Raw genomic sequence first — 19,191 nt, 5'->3', positions numbered from 1 at the left:
AAACACATTAGAACAATTTGGATCATTTTAGTGGCCTGTTCAAAATAATTTCTTCTTAGGAAGTCTGAATACCTACCATTGGATCAATCCAAACTGTATTTCCCAAAGCCAATACCACCTTTGCATCATGCAATTTTCCAACAACTTTATGATGAATGTACCTAGTAACCTGAAAAAAGCACTTGTTATTTTTCTGAAACTTTAATAAGAAAATATACCTTATTCTGTATATACTATGTACTTTGCAAAATATTACTGCATTTCATTTGAGCCTCACAACAACCCTATAGGTTAGGAAGGCATCCACACCCTTTCCTTGCTGAAGGTAACAGTAGAGTTTAACAAGGATAGGAGTGGAAAGGCACCGAAGCTTGCTCAAGGTCTCCTGCTAGCAAGTTCCAAGGGCAGGTGAGGGTCTGAGCCTTTGTGCTCTCGACAAGTATTTCCACTGTGGTCATGGTGCTTCCTTCTCCTCCAGCTATCAACCTATCTTTAGAGTATAAATGTTTTTCCTTGAAAGCTCAAGGGGAGTGAAATGAAGGTTGTCCCTGAGGCTCCAGAGAATGTCACTAGGCACTAGGGAGCCACTCTATAGCCAGCAACAGTGCATTACTGTTTCCTCTCAAATAGGGCCATAAAGTGACACTGTCTGAAATCAACCAACAACAAATGCTGGAGGGGCTGTGGGGAAAGAGGAACACTGCTCCACTGCTGGTGCAAGTGTAGACTGGTGCAACCACTGTGGAAATCAGTATGGAGATAGCTTAAAGAACTAGGAATGGAAGTCCCATTTGACCCCGCTATTCCCCTGCTGGGGATCTTCCCCAAAGAATTAAAAGAATCATACCACAGTGATATATGTGTACCATGTTCATAGCAGCACAATTTGTAAAAGCTAAAACATGGAAGCAGCCCAAATGCCCATCAACTGGAGACTGGATAAAGAAAATGTGGTATTTTTTTTATAAAACTGAGTACTACTCAGCCATAAAAAATGAGAAATTAGAGACATTTATAGCTAAATGGATGCACACTGAGGTGATACTCTTAAGTGAAATAAATAGGACACACGTGTAAATACCAAATAGTTTCTCTGGTGTGAGAAACTGAAAGTGTAAATAAGAACTAAAAGGTATAATAGATAATATGAAATAGGAAGAAAAGGTCCAAAGGGGAGGGGGAAGTGGGAGGGTAGGAGAAAGGAAAGAAGGGAATGGAATTAATATGAGAAAATGAAAAAATGGAAACGAAGTCTTTGTAAATAGGGAGGGATGGAGGGGTTGAAGGGAGGGCAGGGGAAGGGGGAAAAATAAGAACTAAGAAAGATTACGTAAAGGTGCAAATTTCCAATGATGAATGTCATTATATTGTATACCTAAAATGTACCAATAAATTAATTTTTTTAAAAGTGAAACTGTCTGAACAATGTTTCATGAGCAGTTAAACACCAATAAAGCAGAGAATGAGGGAGCCAGTCATTTTCATGAGATTGTTTCCACCCTCCGTGAACTCTCTTAAGTGAATCTGGGAGAACATGCCCCCATTTCTACAGAAAGCTATGTTTCAAAGAACATTACAGTTAGGCATCTTTACAGACCAAAAGTTTCTTTAGGACAAGGACCTCGACCTTCTAGCTGATAGCTACACATCCAGACCCAGTACGGGACCTGGCACACAATAGCCTCTCAGAAAAAACCTCATATGACAAAAGAAAGGACTACACTTTGATAAAGGCTATTTTTACTAAACCCATAACAGCGAGTTTATCCTGGAGATAATCAACTTATTTCCTGGGCAGTGCCTAAACTTATTTATAACACAAACTGATTTTACTTTGCTAATTGTAATGGTTTTATATCCCATTAATCAGCATCCACAATATTTAACCTTCTCTTGAAGAATCAGGAGCATCACTAGGAACAGGGCTCACTGCTCCAGTGATAAGCAGCGCGGTCTGTCAGGTCCCCCACCCACTCTGGCATCACATGAGCCCACATGGGACTACTCTGTCCCCCATGTCCTGGCACAGGCTATGTCTCTACCATCAGTCCCTTATCTATCCACACTGCTTTGTAACATCCTAGTGATCCCATAGTAAATGTCCCTTCCTTTGGAAGCTTTTCTAGCCTCCACCTCCCCTTCCTTGTCCATCCTTTACCCCAACAGAAGCTCTAGGGCCCTCTAGAAAGCAGGCACCACTTCTATCCCCACTTTGGGACCTGTTTTTGTAGGTGCTCACACTGTTTCTTCCAATTAAGCTGACAACCAGTTTATTTCACCACGACTCCTGTGTTATATCAGTAATACGGTTCCATGCAAGGTGGCAGTCAGCACCATTCTGTACCAGCAGGAACCTAAGCAGACTGCATGCTAGGGCATAAAGCTAAGGCCCAAATGCAATGCTCTAAATTCAAATAAGCCTAAATTCTGTATAGGTTCTGGGTTAAATATATTCTACAAGTCAAGAAAACATAAAAAGCCAAGGAGACTCACCTTTGGATTCCATTCTATCTCATTGTCAGCGGGCCTCACTCTGCAGACAATAAACTCCACAGCCTGCGGGGGAAGAGCACTGAAGTTCTCAGGGAGATGCAACAGCTGGGCTGTAGCGACCAGTCCTGTCCTGCCTTCATCTATGAATTTCACCAGGACACTGTCCAGGACCCATGAATCTTCTCGTGGGCTCATCTCTAACACTTGAACCCTGGAGAACAACTGTGGCATCAGCAATTCTAAAACAGGAAATCATCTCTGGTTCAACTTACCCATAAAACAGAAAATGTACAAAAGACTCCCACACTGCATGATTTTACCCTCTATTCGGAATATTAAAAACTAGGGCCTTCAAGAGCTCTTAATGGCTGATTAAAGTATACAGAAATATAAAGCAGGTAGTACTTCTGAAGTGAGTAGCTCCCTTTACCAGACAACCTAATAAAAACACAGCAAAGTACAGTTTCACAGTTTCCAATTCAAGGCAGTAACCAGGAGCACTGGGTGTGGATTCAGAAAAGTGGGTGCAAACAAGCACATGGGTCAGGCAGGCCACACTGACTGTGCTACCCTGAGCTGAGCTTCAACAACTTATATACGACGTAACCCTCCATAGCTCAGGCTGCTTATCTGTAAAACGGAAACACTGCCGGTTTTACAGGAATTTGGTAAGAATTAAATGGATTACAGAGGCGTGTGTATGTTCCATACAGTGTCGACTTAATAAACATCTGGGTTTGCTCTGCTATCATGCTCTGTGCTTGGGAGCCAGGGTGGTGTCCCATGCACCTTAAACCAGGGGTCTGGGGTATACTGTGCCACACTACCCTCCCAGGAGGGGCCAGGCATAAGGTGCACACATTCAGTCAAGGGCCAAGAGTGAAAACAGGCATGCAAAACCACTAGAATTATCTCATGCCTCACAATGTTAGAGATGAAACAGTTATTTTACCTGTGAAAAGATGTTTTTTCTTCTAATCCATACAATCTGAATTTCTCCACCTTCTCAACAGTTGTTTTACTACTAGAATCCTTAAAATACTCATTCATTTCAGCATTAAGAGTTGCATAAAGATCCACATGTTTATCAATTATGCGACCAAAATAATTCGTTGCATTTGAAATGTAACAAGGTATTATCTGAAACATACACAATAAACATATCCAAAAACCAAACTTAACTTAAAACAAAGATGTATACACACCTCCTGTATCTGCAGAAAATGCACCTGACCTAAGAATCCAAAGAGTGACCACAGGGCTTTTAAAAATAAATTAGTGGGGCCGGGGATTTAGCTCAGTGGTTCCGCCGCCTGCCTCGAAAGTGCAAGGACCCGAGTTCGATCCCCAGTACCAAAAAAAAAAAAAAATTAGTGGAGGATATTGGTGGTGTACACCTGAAATCCCAGCCCTCTGGAAAGCTGAAGCAGGAGGAATGCCAAATTCATGTCTAGCCTGGGCAACCTGGTAATTAAGCAAGACCCCCATTTCAAAATAAAAAATAAAGACTTGGGGATTCTTTTTAGTCTTGCACTTCCCAAATGATACACCTGTGTGTGCTAGGCTAAGGGGCCTCAGCCAGGCAGTTCCCCTGCACAGCATTAGCATATCAAAACACAATTTACTGCAGCAGAAAGGAGATGGTCAAAGGAAGTTTGGGGGACTGGATGCTCTTCACAAAAGGGTGGGGCAGTATTAGGCTTTCAGACTCAGTGACCTATTCATCCTGGTGTGCAGGGGTCTTTCCTAGCTTTAGCACCGGAAGTCCCATGTGCTGGAAAAGCCCTGTCTTGACTGTATAAACTAAGAGGGTGCCTGTTAGGCACTCTCCCCTGCCTGTTTCAATCCCACTCTCCCTTGGACCTTTTCAGATAAATAATTCAGTTTGTTATTATTGCAGAATCCAAGGTAAGAATATTAAAACCAAGTTAATTTCTAAAACAATTAGAAAAGGTAGTTTAGGTAGGCATGGTGGCACATGCCTGTAATCCCAGCACTTGGGAGGCTGAGCCAAAAGGATCACCATGAGTTCAAGGCCAGACGGCTACATAGTGAGTTCAAGACCAGCCTGAACTACATATCAAGACCCTGTTTCAAAGAAAAAAGCAAGCAAGAAAAAAAAAAGGTAGCTTAAAAATAATATTAACAATGGCAACCAAAACTTGAATTACTAGGGATAACTTTAACATAGTAAATATGACACTTGTTACTAAAAACTGTAACACAATGCTTACAGAAATTAAAGATGATTTAGAATGTTAATGGACTAGATCACTTGATCTGGTTAAAATGTTAATTCTCCCCAAATTAACCTATAGACTCAATGCAGTATCAATCAAAAGTCCCTATAGGCTTACAAGTGTAAAATTTTATATGACTATGCAAAAAAATAGAAAAAGAATACTGAAGAAAGGCAAAAGTACAAAACTTACCCACCAGTTTTCAAGACTATAACACTAATCAAGCCAGTATGGTGTAAGGACAGACAGAGAAACAGAGTCAAGAACTCAGAATCCACATAGATGGTCTCCTGATTTACATCACAGGAGCCAATGTAATTAAAGGCAAAGAGAAGGTCTTTATAGTAAATGATGCTGGAGCAACTGATTATCCATGAGACTAAGCCTTGTGCCACATGTCAAATCAAGCAAAAAGTAATGTGAGATGGATTAGAGACTTAAATGTAAAATTATATAGAAAAAAAAAGAAAAAAATCTTTGTGACCTCAGAGTAGGCAAACATTTCTTACAACATGAAAAGCACAAAAAATAAAGTGATAAACTCCTCACAGAAATTAAAAAACTTTGCTCTGCAATTGAAAAAAATCTATTCGCCCTCTCTCTCTCTCTATACACACACACACACACAAACACACACACATACACACACATGACACAGAGCATCCAGAATATGTAAAGAACTCTTTAAAACTTCATAGAGAAAATAAAAAAACAAATTTAAAAAATAGGCAAGAGATGGGTTGTAGTAGTGCACACCTATAATCCCAGCACTCTAGGAGACTGAAGCAACAGATTCACAAATTTGAGCCCAGTCTGGGCAACTTGGAAATTTAGTGAGACCTTGTCTCAAAAAATAAAAAAGGGAGGGGCCAGGAATTTAGCTCAGTGTTTCTGGCGCCGCACAAGGTCCCGAGTTTGATCCCTGGTATAAATTAATTAATTAATTAATTAATTAAATTAAAAAGGGCTGGGATGTAGCTCAGTGCAAAAGCCCTACGTTCCATCCCTATTTCTGTAGGAAAAAAATTCTGAACAGAGATCTCGTAAGAGATATAAATGGCCCCAAAAGGATGTGGTGGAAAGAAAAGATGCTTAAGATCCTTAATTATTAGGGAACTACAAATAAGATATCAGTGAAACAGAATAGCTAAAGTACTAATGAGAATATGGACCAACTTAGATTTCCAAATGTTGTGCTAGTGAGAATGTAAAAATGCTACAAGCACTTTAGAAAATTGACAGTTTCTCATAAACATACTTTTATGACCCAGAAATTCTACTCCTAAGTCTAACTCAAGAGAGATGAAAATATATGTCCAAAAAGACTTATAACACAAATGTTTAAAGCAGACAGAAATTGGAAACAACCCAATGTTCACTGACCTGTGAACCGACTATGGCACTATATATCTGCATAACTGAATATTACTCAGTAATGAAAAGAACAACATAGATGAATCTCAAAAGCATTATACTGAAGAACAGAAATCAGACTAAAAAACTACATACTGCATGATTCCATTAATATAAAATGCCAGTAAAGGCAAAACTATCACAAAAGAAAGCAGATCGGGGTTACCAGGGATGGTGGTGTAGAGCAAAGTCTCACCGTCAAGGGGCAGATCTTTATGGGGTGATGGAAATGCTTGTATCATGACAGTGGTAGTGGTTAAGTGGCTATACAGATTTATCAAAACCTGACAAACTATACAACTATTTTTACTGTATGTAAACTATACCTCAATACAGCTGATTGAAAAACAAGAGACTTTAAGAGATTTGGCGGGGAGTGGGAGGGGGTCTCGAAAGGTGGCAACAGTGAATGCCAGTTATTTTTTTGTTTCTAAATCCTCACATGAACAGAGACAGAACAACAGGTCGGCAAAAGCAGAACTCAGGCACATAACTTACAACAGTAATTGACAAAATATTCCCATGCACCCTAAAATAACAGCAGACGAGGGAGATAACACAGGAAAAAAATCTAAGTGACCTTGGATTTGACTGAGATATATCCCTAGTTCTTTTTGTCCTTCTGCCTCAGCCTGTCAACCAGCTGGGATTATAAGTATATGCTACTACATCCTGTTGATGTTTTAAGATATAATGCCAAAAGTAAAATCCATGATATAAAAAACATTAGTAACTTGTCTTCATTAAATTTTAAAAACCTTAGGCTCTACAAAAAATACCATAAAGCAAATGAAAAAGACAATCCAAAGAGGGCAAGAAAATTTTTGCAGAACATTTACCTGACAAAGGACTTTTATGCAAAACATATAAAGAACTTTTAAAACAATTAAGAAAGCCCAGTGGTAGGGCACTTGCCTGGAATGCATAAGGCTCTGAGTTCAAACTCTAGCACCACAAAAAATAAAACAATAAGAGAATCAATTAAAAATTTTTCAACAGACAGCATACTACAGAATATATACAGATGGCATATAAGCATGTCAAGGAAGCTCAACAGCTTATGAGGTATCATGAAAATATATAGTGAATGTTTAAACGTTTAAAATTTATTACAGTGAGGGCGAGGGATTTAGCTCAGTGGTACCACACCTGCCTCACAAGACAAGGTCCTGAATTCGATCTCCAGTACCGGAAAAAAAAAACTTATTACAGTAAAAGACACTTTGCCACTAATCCCTATTAAAATACTCCCCCTTGCTTCAGACACACTTATCCCATCATTCTTTCCCCTTTCTGAGGGAGTGTGGAAGTCCTCTTATGTCTTTGAGATGTGGCCAAAACTATGGTGAATGCTGCTTCTGATCTAACAAAAAGGCAAGATCATAAAAATATTATGGTGTGTCCTCATCCACCTCATCCACCAGCTCTGGCACAGTGGGATGTCTGGCTCTTCCCCAAAGTTAAAATGACCATGAAAGGTAAATGTTTTGAACAGACTCAGGACATCAAGGGAGCCACTGAAGTTACTCACAAAAGGATTTTAGAACTGCTTCAGAAAGTGGCAAGAAGAATGGGCTAAGTGTGTTCAAAGTGAAGGTGAATATTGTGAGGGTGATTAATGGCAATGTGTCTTTTACTGTAATAAATTCAGAAAATTTAACATTCACCATATTTTTGAATCATATTACGTGTGTCATCAGGAAAATTTAACAAGACCCATACCACTATATAGCTAAAAACTTGCTAAAATCCAAACAAAACCCAACAGTGCCAAATATTGGTAAGATTATAGAGTGACAAAAACTCTCAGGTATCTTTGGTGGGAATGCAAAAAAAGATACAGCCACCTTGGAAGACAACTTGGAAGTTTGTCACAAAACTAAATATATCTTTACCATTTGGGTTTTTTTTGGTACCAGGGATTGAACTCGGGGTCCTTGTGGTTGTGAGGCAAGCAGTGGAACCACTGAGCTAAATCCCTGGCCCTGTATCTTTACCATTTGAACCAGCAATCACAGTCCTCTGTATTTATTTACCCAAAGGAGATGAGTACTTATGGTCACACAAAAATCTGCACAATAATGTTCACAGCAGCTTTATTCTTCACTGCCAAAACTTGGGATCAACTATAAAGCCCTTCAAAATGAATGAATAAATAAACTGTGACTCATCCTGACAATGGGCTACTACGTACATATCAAGCCATGAAAAGACGTGAAAAATTTAAATGCATATTACTAAAGGAAAACAACCTGAAAAGGAAACATTCTGTATGGCTCTAATTATATATTCTGGAAAAGAGAAAAAGAGAAAAGAGCAGTGGTTGCCAGAAGTCTGGGTTGAAGGGGAGGGATGAACAGGTGTAGCACAGAGGATGTCTAAGGCAGTGGAACTACTCTGAATGATACTATATTGGTGGATACAAACTTTTTACATTTGTCAAAATCCACCTGACTATACAACTTTGAGAGAACCTTAATGTAAACTAAGAACTCTAGTTAATAATAAAGTACCAATATTTGTTCAACTGTCACAAATGTACCACCCTAATGCAAGATTTCAATAATAGGAAAAACAGGAGAGAGGAAGTGAAGTGGTTTATGGGAACTGTCTATATTTTCTATAAATCTAAAACTGCTCTAAAAATCAAAATCTATTAATAAAAAAAGGGCAAATGAGCAAATCCTGCTCCATGAGCACAAGAGCCTCACGGTGCTGCCTCAGGGCTTAGTACAGAACAGCAGAGCGAAGCAGTGGAGCAGCCCTTGGCCCAGAGCAGAGCCCACGGGTGGTCAGGAAAACATATGAGCCTGCAGGACAAGGCAGCCCCACCACCAGCTCTCACCAGCTCCCACAGCAGGGGAGCTCCAGCTGCCAAAATATCTCAAGACTTCCCTCTAGCAACAAGAACAATGAAGGAAGGAAAGGGCTGGATAGAAGAAGGGAAGGGAGCCAGAAGATATCAGATGCTCTGTCATGCTGTTTTGTTTTGTTTTCACAGAACACATAAACAACAGAAAGGAGAACTCTCTGAAATGAGAAAAGTTACTCTGATGTACAGCTTCTTCTCAAATTTAAGGAAAATAAATTTTATCTAAAAACTAGCAATAGTAAAGTACCAAGGTCAAATCCCGTATTAATAAAAACAATATATAAAAATAAAATAAGAAAGAATCAAGGGCCGGGGATTTAGCTCAGGGATTCTGCCACGTGCCTCCCAGCGCAAGGTCCAGAGTTCGATCCCTGGTGAAAAGAAAGAAAGAAAGAAAAAAAACCAGTCCTTAGAGATAATGAAAACCATTAGAAAGACTATCCACAACCAGGCATGGTGGCACACACCCGTAATCCCAGCTAGTTGGGAGGCTGAAACAGGAGGATCACAAGTTTGAAGTTAGCCTAAGCAACTAGTTGAGATTCTGTGTCAAGATTTAAATAAATAACCACATAAATAAACAAATAAATGGCTGGGAATGTAGCTAAGTGGTAGAGCTCCCCTGGGTCCAAAATAAAATGAAAGATGTATCACAAAACAGATCAAAATTGTACCCTTTAATTTCAAAACACGGTGCCTTTTAGCCTTTTAAATGCTATGTGACATTTAAAAATAACATAAATTAAAAAATAAAAAACATAAATCAGGGCCAGGGATTTAGCTCAGTGGTTCCGCCACCTGCCTCGCAAGGGCAAGGTCCCAAGTTTGATCCCCAGTACCAAAAAACCCCACAAAAACCATAAATCAGGGATTGGCATATAGCTCAATGGCAGAGCACAGTGTGCTTAACACATACAAAGCCCTGAGGTTAACCCCTAGCATTCCCATTCCCCCAGGGAAAAAAAAAAAAAAGAATTAGAAAAACTTAGAAATGAGGTGTTAAAACTCAGAAACAAATTAGAAATTAAAGAAAAAAACATTCAATAAAAACTAGTAGCTTGAAATGGTGTCCTTCCCCTAAATATATATGCACATCCTAATTCCCAAGGTCACTGTGACCTTACTTAAAAAAGAGTTCTACCAGGTGTGGCGGCACACACCTGTAGTTCCAGCACTCAGGAGGCTGAGGCAAGAGGGTCACAAGTTCAAGGGCAGCCTGGGCTACATAGTGAGTTCAAGGCCAGCCTGCACTACATAGAAAGACCCTGTCTCAAAAAGAAAAACAAAAGGGGGGTGGTCTTTGCAGATATAAGTGATGATTTCCAAAGGAAGTGACTGTTGTAGATTTTCAGGTGGCTTTCCCTCCAATAAAGAGTGTCCCCATGAGGGACAGGAGAGAAGAGGAGAAAGTGATGTGATAGACACAAAGGCAGGAGAGCTATGGCTACATGCTGAGACCAGCCAAGCCATGCGTGGAGCCAGAGGCTGGAAGAGGCAAGGACTAGGGTATTTCCTAGAGGCTCCCAGCACAGCCCAGCCAATGCCTCTGGAATTGGGAGAAAAGAAATCTGTGTCATTTTAAGTCACCAAAAGAGGTGATTTGTTACAATATGTTACAGAAGCCACAGGAAACTAATATAGAAGATAATGCATTAAATGAAAAAGGAGAAGAAAAAATTTAAATTCAGGAATGTAGAAATTAATCAAAGGGATTTGAAAGAAAATGACAACTCAGCAATTCTGATTATGAGAATTTTCTGCACAAGAATAATCAGGGATGTTTGGAAAAGACTCAGCTAATCACTGTATTTCCTGCCCCCGGTAACAGGGGTCAAACTCAGGACCTTGCACTTGCCAGGTAGGTACTGGTACCACTGAGCTAAATCCTCGGCCCCAAGTGCATTATTTTTAAGAGAGTTAACTTTCTTTTATTTTTTGAGACAGGGTCTCACTATGTATTCCAGCCTGGCCTTGAACTCACTAGGTAGCCCACACAGGGCTCAAATCTGCGGTGATCCTTCTGCCTCAAACTTCCTGGTGCTGGGACTATAGTCATGCATCACCATGCCCGGCACTGCATTATTTTTAATGGCCTCCAAACACATAATTTTTTCTAAAAATATAACTTTCAAAAATCCCTAAATTGTCATCAATTTACCCAATTTGATTTAGGTCTTATATAAACCGAAGCCCTAAAATAAAGCACATTATAAGAATCCATTTCTGTTACTGGATTAATGGTAGTATATTTGACCACAAATTGTACCAAGATCCTTCTGCTTAAATATATTTATTAAAACAACCATCCACACTGAACAAAAGCATCTTAACAGAACTTACTTTAATGTATCCAAACATCGGTAGTGCTTGTTTGGTTAATTTCCTTGGCATGTCCGTTTCTGGATTAATATGGTGTCGGTCAGGACAGATCCTTTTGTCTCTTAAAAAAAAAAAAAGACTAGGTCTGTTGTGGTGGTGGTGGTAGTTGTGTGTAGCCTCAAACATGCGAGGCAAGAGCTCTACCACTGAGCTACATGCCTAGCGCCCTAAAATGACTAGATTTCAAAGCTAGGAAAAAATAAGAACATTTAACATGAATTCTGAAACATTCTTCAAAAATTAATCTGCAACTGAAATTAGAGAACTTTTATTCCAAGTAAATTTACATCTTAAGTAAACACATTAAATACTTCAGGTGACACTAACAATATATAAATATACAGATAAGTGGAAAAGAGATATGTAAACTAACAAAATATGCTTCAAAAATATTCAGCAACATAATATCATCATAATCCAAAATACAGGACAATTAACCTCTGAACTAGAAGCCACTCCTTAAATGTTACCTCCAAACTGAGAAACAGTTAAAGTTCCAATTTTAAAAGTTAATATTAAAAAGAAATTTTGAATTTTACATATATACAGTTATACCTCAGTTCATGAACTCAATTCTCTCCACAATTCTGGTCACAAACCAAGCTGGACAAGAACCAAATCAAACTTCCCCGTAAGGTTAACATTGAACCTAACCACTGAATTTGATTCAGTTCTGACCAGAATTATGGAAAGAATCAAGTTTGTAAACGAGATACTTCTTTTCTTTTCCTATTTATTGACTTATTTAGACAGGGCCTTGCTATGGAGTCCTGGCTGGCCTTGAACTTGATATGCAGCCCAGGTCTGCTTTGAATTCACAATGTTCCTGCTTTGGCTGGCCAAGTGCTAGGATTACAGGCATGTGCCACTATGTCTGGCTACAATATTCTATTTAAAACCATAAATAAAATACCTAATAAGGTATTTAATATATCATAATGCAAAATAATTAACATCAATAGTTATCTTAAATTCAATCCAGTACATGTTACCAGACACCTACACACCAGCTGTCCATTTACCAAGTAGTGGCATCATGTCTAGCAGGCCCTCCGGACTATTCAGGTATCCCCACCCCCCCAAACTGATCTACAGCATCAATGCAGTCTCTATCAAAATTCTAGTGGGATCTCTGGAGAAATTAACAGGTTTATTCTATAATGTGTATGGAGAAGCAAAAGATTTTAAATAACCAAAACAACCTCAGAGATAAAGTTGGAGGGTTTATATGCAAGATCCCAAGACTCATTATAAAGCTACAATGCTTAAAGTGTAGTGTTGATAAAAGGAGAGACAAATGGTCCAATTTAGTAAAACAGACTCCCAAAACAGACTGCATACCCCACCACTTGGCTGATGGAACAGATGATAATCTATATGCAAAAAGTCAAGACCTCAGATTATACATGCAAACTAAAGCAATACGGATTACCAGGTGATATGTCAGCACTCACAAAGTTTCAGATTTGAGAGCATTTCAGATTTTAGGATTATAAATGATTGTCAACAGGATAGATACATACACTGTGATATATTCATACAAAGGGTTATATCCACAAAATAAATAAAATGGATACATACAACCCAGATGAATTTCAGAGATACTAGGTTGAAAGAAAGAAGACAGAAACATGAGTACACACTATAATTTCACTTATATGAAAGTTCAAAAATGAGCAAAACTCTAAAATATGAAATCAGCCTGGGTGCTCATTAACAAATAAATGGATAAAGAAAATGCGGCCTACATACACAATGGAGTACTATTCAGCCATAAACAAATCCTATTGTCTGCATCAAAATGGATGAATCTGGAAGACATTGTTTGGTGAAATAAGATAAGTACTTCATATTCACTTTCATATATGGAAGCTAAAAAAAGTGAAATTGAGAGTAGATTAGTGATTACTAGAAAGAGAAGAGTGTAAGGGTGGGGTAGAAAAAAAAGGAGAGCCAGATTTCACTATATGCATGTAGGTAAATATCACATCAAACCCTGTTAACATATACAATAAAGATGTGTTAAAATTGGGGTGAAAAGGAGCAAAACTTATCAATGTTGAGAGAGACGGAGGGTAGTTACTTCTGGAGAGGGCACATTAGGAAGAGTACGGGAAGCTCTGTGCTCTGAGAGCTGGTGGTGGTTTATGCAGATGCACAGATGTGATGTTTCAAGCTGTAAACTTATCATCTGTGTACTTTACTGTATGTTACACTTCAATTTAGAAAGAACTCAGGCTTACTTGCAAAATCCAAAAGCCTTAAGATACCGACACAGAGGTCGGTTGGCCTTCTTATCTTCTTTGGCTTCCAGGACTCCTGCAGTAAACTCATACAGCTCCAATGGGATTTTGGCATCTGCTCGCTCCAAGTAGCGCAGGACACCAACTGCCTGGCTTGCATTTTTCTCCGTCAGCAACAAGACAGACTTGGGTTTTTTATCTCTCTGCTCTGCAGGAGAACCCTTAAAATCAGGATAAACAAAGGAAGTGATCATCTATACCAGTCTCAATGAAACTTAACGGGCTCTGAATTTTTTACACAGAAAATGACAGTGAAACAGTGAAGGTAACAAAAATTGATCAAACCTGTTCAGTTAAACTCTCAAAGTGATCAGACATGCAATATAGGCGACCACCAAAAAATTTTGGTGAAGAAGGGAAGCTGAAGTGAATCACACATGTGGCATCAGTGATGGCCAGGAGTGGTATGCAGTCATCAGTTAAGGCTGGAGGAAAGGATTCCAACAAGTTTCCATGAGCGGGAGCTTTTGGCACTCACTTTAATGAGCAGTCCCAGTAATCATGGTGCACTGCATTTCCATACTGTATTTTGCTTTTATATTTTGTGATGCTAGAGAAGGAACCCAGGGCCTTAAGCATGTTAGGCGAGTGCTGTATCATTATACCTCTAGTCCCACATTTTACTTTTTAGATGCAAAGAAACGTTCCCATTTTTTTTCCCAAAAAATGACACAGCCCAGTGCTTAAATTCCAGAGAGAAATGGCCTCCCTTTTGGGCTGAAAAAAATGCTTTTTTTCTATGACAAATCCAGGCCACCTATATATTTTTCACTAATTTTCTACATTTTGGCTTTATATTTCTAATATTATGACCATGACTCATTGTAGGCACTGGTGCATAGATAAATAAAGACTTTGTGAGCTATCTGCATACAGACTAGAATCCCAGGGAGAATAGCTAGACTACCAGTTGCTGCCTATGGCCCTGAGAGCCCTGGGAGCATCTAGAGTCACCTCAACTGGAAGTTAATTTTCATTATAAAATTAATATCACTAACACATTCTGAGAAATAATGAGAAATCTGAAGATATATAAATGAAGACATGGTTCCCATTAGATCAGCCTTGTCTAAATATAAGTAGAAATTAAAACACTTACCTAATACAATGTGAGAGCCAGAACTTAACTTCTTCCACTGTTCTAAAACATTTTTTAAGTCAAAAACCATTTCTTTATGCATTTTCAAGCAAAATATTGAATTGCTTTCCACTACCTAAAGATAAAACCAAAAGTAAGTTTGCAGTAGGGAACACAAGCTTGAAGTTGACTATTTCATGAGTAATTATTAATGTAAATGACTTTACATTATCTGGGAAGGCATTACCTCATGGACCCAGTAATTCTTGAGAATGAAATGAATATAAACTTAAATATTTTCAAAGTTCTGTAACTGTTTAACTATTTCCCTACCTTTTAAAATACATACACATGTGTATGTGCATATATACATACTGTAATGAAAGTATACATTAAATATAAGGTCCTACTGTCAACAAGGACTTTTTATTTTTATCTTCTCTCAAGGTCATTCTTAAAGGAAAAAAGATGCATTACTGATTGCTTTTATTGTATTTGCCTTTGTTTCTACATTTTAGCATTAATGTATACAAAATCAGAGTAAAACATAGTAAGTTTTTAAGCCAATTTCTTTTGCTATTCTGGCTCAGAACAGTATCTTACAGTTATCTTCTCAGAGTAGAGAAGATGTGGGCACTTCTGCACTCGGATACTGTCACGCTCCACAGTGACAAGGCCACCCATCACTGCTCTCTGGGGAACCCGCCTCTGGGAAAAACTGGACCCCTGTGTGGTTCCTCCCTTGGGCCAGGTCTTCTGCTCTCAGCACTTCTGGCAGAACCTGCCTCCTCTGCAGACTGATGTGAAGTTTGGGAAAATGTATCTCTGCCACATATTCACTCTAGTAATTTTCTGACCACTAAAGACTCAGCCCCCGTGTAAACTAACTGTGAAAACATTTTTATGGGTGGATGGGCTCACCTTAGACACTATTTCTGTTTCAGCTGCAGAGCAGGTAAAGATCAAGGTCTTTTGTGCCCGACTGGGGATGAAATCAAGAACCTGGAGTAAAGTAGAGGTTTTTTCACATTCTAGGCAAAGATGCACCACCTGGTAATGAAATACATAAGGCAAGGTATATTCAGAGGGCTGCAGTTTCACTTTTCATAGCTAAGCTATAGAAATATAGGTAACTGGGTTGGGGATTTAGCTCGGTGGTTCTGACGCCTGCCTCGCAAGCGGAAGGACCCAAGTTCGATCCCTGGTACAAAAAAAAAAAGAAAAAAGAAAAGAAAAGAAATACAGGTAACTTGCTTGTGCTCATCAGTTGCCCCCGCAAATCACCTGCTGAATGTTCCCATAGAGGGCAGCTTCCTCTGGGGCTGTGATCACAACGTAGGGATCACTCATGAACTCTCTCATCAGGTGTTCTATGTGTCTGTTCCAGTGAACGCCAACTGCAATGATCTGACGTGGTGCAGACTCCCTTTCTTCCATTTTAACATTTTTTTTAAAGTTATCTAATATAGCAAACATCTAAAAAAAAATGACATAAATTTCATATATATTTAAGAAGAGTAAGAATTGGTTTGACAACATAAAATGTAAAGGATTATGTGTTTTCTGTTTTCAGAGTGGGAAAAGCCCTTCTGAAAATAAAAGGAAAGGAAAGGAAAGCTAAAAGAAAATGCTCAAAGTCAATAAATATCATAAAATCCCACTATAAAAAGGATTAAAGCAAAAATAACATCTTGGTAAATATGTGTAACATATCTAACAAGAGATTAAAGTACTCACATTTAAAACTTAAAAAACTGATTTTAAAAAAATGACTCCAAGGACACAAGCAAATCATAGGGGAATAAACACAGTGATCAATATGAATTAATGCTCAACTTAAGTAATCAAGGAAATACAAACTACACTAATGAGATCTCACTTGTTTAACAATCAGCCTGGCAAAGAAAACCAGGCCCAGGCCTCCTGCTGGCAGGAGTGCAGTAACCCTACCACATGCAGGAATTTTTTTAAAAATATGAAAATACTTCAAAAGAATGATTACCTCTGGGTGTAAGATTAAAGGTGTTGAATTTTCTCAAGTGTTTGAATCTATTTCTCAAATTCTTAAAAATAAAAAATATTTCTATAATCAGAAAAGTATTAAATATTTTAACAAATCTTCTTGGGAAAGAATTTTTGCTCTTTAAGAGTGAATTTGAACATTGGGAAGGCAATTTCAGATAAACATTCTCTCTTCTAAATTACAGAAGTTAAAAGACAAAAATTTTTTTGGAGATCAACCAGTTTACTCCCAACTGGAGACTTTCCTGATTCCTGAAAGCAGTTAAGACATATATTTCAGAAATATACATTCTTGGGCCGGGGATTTAGCTCAGTGGTTCCTGCGCCTGCCTTGCAAGCGCAAGGTCCTGAGTTTGATCCCCGGTATCAAAAAAAAAAAAAAAAGAAATATACATTCCGAAAAGTAATGACATCCAAATGGATGTCATACTTACTTGTTCATTAGCCTCAGAAAATAGTACTTCCACCTCATCCAAGACCAGGTGACAGACTCTAAGAAATAACAAACTCTGGTATTCAAGAAGCCTCAGGAGGTTGTGTGGTGTTGTGACTATCACATCACCTGCATTTTAAAAGAAAAAGCAATGAACAGTTTAGATTTTCCAAAGGATTTCTAACACCTCCTTTGCTAAGGTATCTTATACCTTTCAGAAGCTGTTTCTCTATTCTGGTGGGTGAGGAAACCCCCACCCCTACCTCCACCCCCAAGCATCTGACCCCAATGCCTGGGCCCTTGCCAGGCTCTGCACTCCTGGAAGGCAGGAGGGTTTTAGCCAACACTGCAAGCCCAGCATCTAACAAACAGCAAGTGGTCAGTAGATAACTGACAAATGAATCAAGTCATGTAGTTTTCTCAGTGAAACGGATATAGATCCAGATTGAATCATCATCATCAATACCCATCAGTAACTGACAAGGAAGGTCTGGATAATGACCACCAGCTGCAGTATTATACAAGCTGCAACATCTGTGACCCCAGGGTTCTGCTGTCTTCTGTAGGGAAACCAAACAGCTAGAAAAGGATGCTTACACCCCCTTGGAAGCTTCATGTTTTTGGCTTCATCTTTGTGAAGTCCAATTGTTAAGAACATCGGATGAAGAGGCCTGGAGGACATGCTGTAGTCTCCCAATAATTCAAAAGTTAATTGGGCCTTTTTCCACCCAGGGCACACGATTATTACAAGAGGCTACAAAGACAAATTCAAATAATTTTGGACAGTAGTTAGGAATCAAACACAGTATACGAGGTGTGATTGAAAACTACAGTGAATATTTAAATTTTAAAAACTTATTATAGTAAAAGACACATTGCTATTAGTCCTTCTTAAAATACTTCCCCCTCTTTTTTTTTTTTTTTTTTTTTTTTTTTTTGTACCAGGAGTTAACTCAGGTCCTTGCCCTTGCGAGGCGGGCAGTGGAACCACTGAGCTAAATCCCTGGCTCCCCCTCATTTCAAACATACTTATCCCATCATTCCTGCCACTTTCTGAAGCAGTTTTGGAAGTCTTTTTTCATGTCTTTACAAGATGTGATCAAAAATATAATGAATGTTGGGCTGGGGATTTAGCTCAGCGGTTTCGCTGCCTGCTGCGCAAGTGCAAGGACCAGAGTTCGATCCCCGGTACCAAAAAATATATATAATGAATGTTGCTATAAACTGCCATCCAACAGAAAAGCAGCCTTGTAAAAACATTATGGTGTATCCTTATCCACCAGATCTGGCCTCATAACCTCGTAACCTCTGGCTTTTCCCTAAAGTAAAAATGACCATAAAAGGTAAATTTTGTTGTTGTTGTTTTGTACCAGGGATTGAACTCAGGACCTTGTGCTTGCAAGACAGGTGCAGTGCCACTGAGCTAAATCCCCAGCCCTAAATGTTTTAAATCACTTCAGGACATCACGGTAGCCAAGACAGTGCAATTAAAGACACAAAAGAAGACTTCCAGAACTGCTTCAGAAAGTGGCAAGAACAATGGGGTGTGTTCAAAGAAAGCAGTATTTTGAGGGGGATTAATGGCAATGTATCTTTTACTGTAATCCATTTTTTAAAATTTAAAAACACACCATACTTTATCTACCTCATATGTTAAATTTCTAGGACAGCTCCTTGTATAGAAAAAGTACTATGTTAAATTTTTGCTACTGTTATATAAGTGGAAAAGAATAGTTTCAGTAAGATAGATTTAGACACATTGAGCTGGGTTTTTCTAGGATTTAAACTAAGTACCTTATAAGTATTAATTCACTTTGTTTATAAAACACTCTTACAGGGTAGGGCTCATTTCACAGATGAAGAGTCTGAGACAGAGAGGTGAAATCAGTTGCCCAGGGCTGTATAGCTACCACATGGTGACAATAGGATTTTAACCTAAGTCTAGATTTCTCATTCCT

General features: G+C 38.7%; 1 protein-coding gene across 12 annotated transcripts in view; it reads right to left on the bottom strand.

Moving 5' to 3' along the window:
- Tdrd12 (tudor domain containing 12) overlaps positions 1-19,191 on the bottom strand; it is a 92,795-nt gene that overhangs the window by 27,332 nt on the left and 46,272 nt on the right. For all 12 annotated transcript variants that reach the window (XR_002387468.2, XR_015443064.1, XR_002387469.2 and 9 more), the window contains 11 exons: positions 17,831-17,987; positions 17,235-17,362; positions 16,063-16,254; positions 15,700-15,828; positions 14,800-14,914; positions 13,986-14,125; positions 13,641-13,861; positions 11,359-11,458; positions 3,446-3,633; positions 2,494-2,704; positions 77-169 (listed from right to left, as the gene is read on the bottom strand). Coding sequence is in view for 9 of the 12 variants with exons in the window: in XM_021239627.2 (XP_021095286.2) it covers positions 77-169; positions 2,494-2,704; positions 3,446-3,633; positions 11,359-11,458; positions 13,641-13,861; positions 13,986-14,125; positions 14,800-14,914; positions 15,700-15,828; positions 16,063-16,254; positions 17,235-17,362; positions 17,831-17,987 (1,674 nt within the window). In the remaining 3 variants the exon portion in view is untranslated. The remainder of the gene's footprint in view (positions 1-76; positions 170-2,493; positions 2,705-3,445; positions 3,634-11,358; positions 11,459-13,640; positions 13,862-13,985; positions 14,126-14,799; positions 14,915-15,699; positions 15,829-16,062; positions 16,255-17,234; positions 17,363-17,830; positions 17,988-19,191) is intronic.

Source organism: Heterocephalus glaber, unplaced genomic scaffold (genome assembly GCF_053883595.1).
Source record: "Heterocephalus glaber isolate CG9 unplaced genomic scaffold, H.glaber_assembly_v1.0 deba00001561, whole genome shotgun sequence".
Taxonomy (NCBI): domain Eukaryota; kingdom Metazoa; phylum Chordata; class Mammalia; order Rodentia; family Bathyergidae; genus Heterocephalus; species Heterocephalus glaber.
This window is presented reverse-complemented; position numbering and strand designations above follow the sequence as displayed.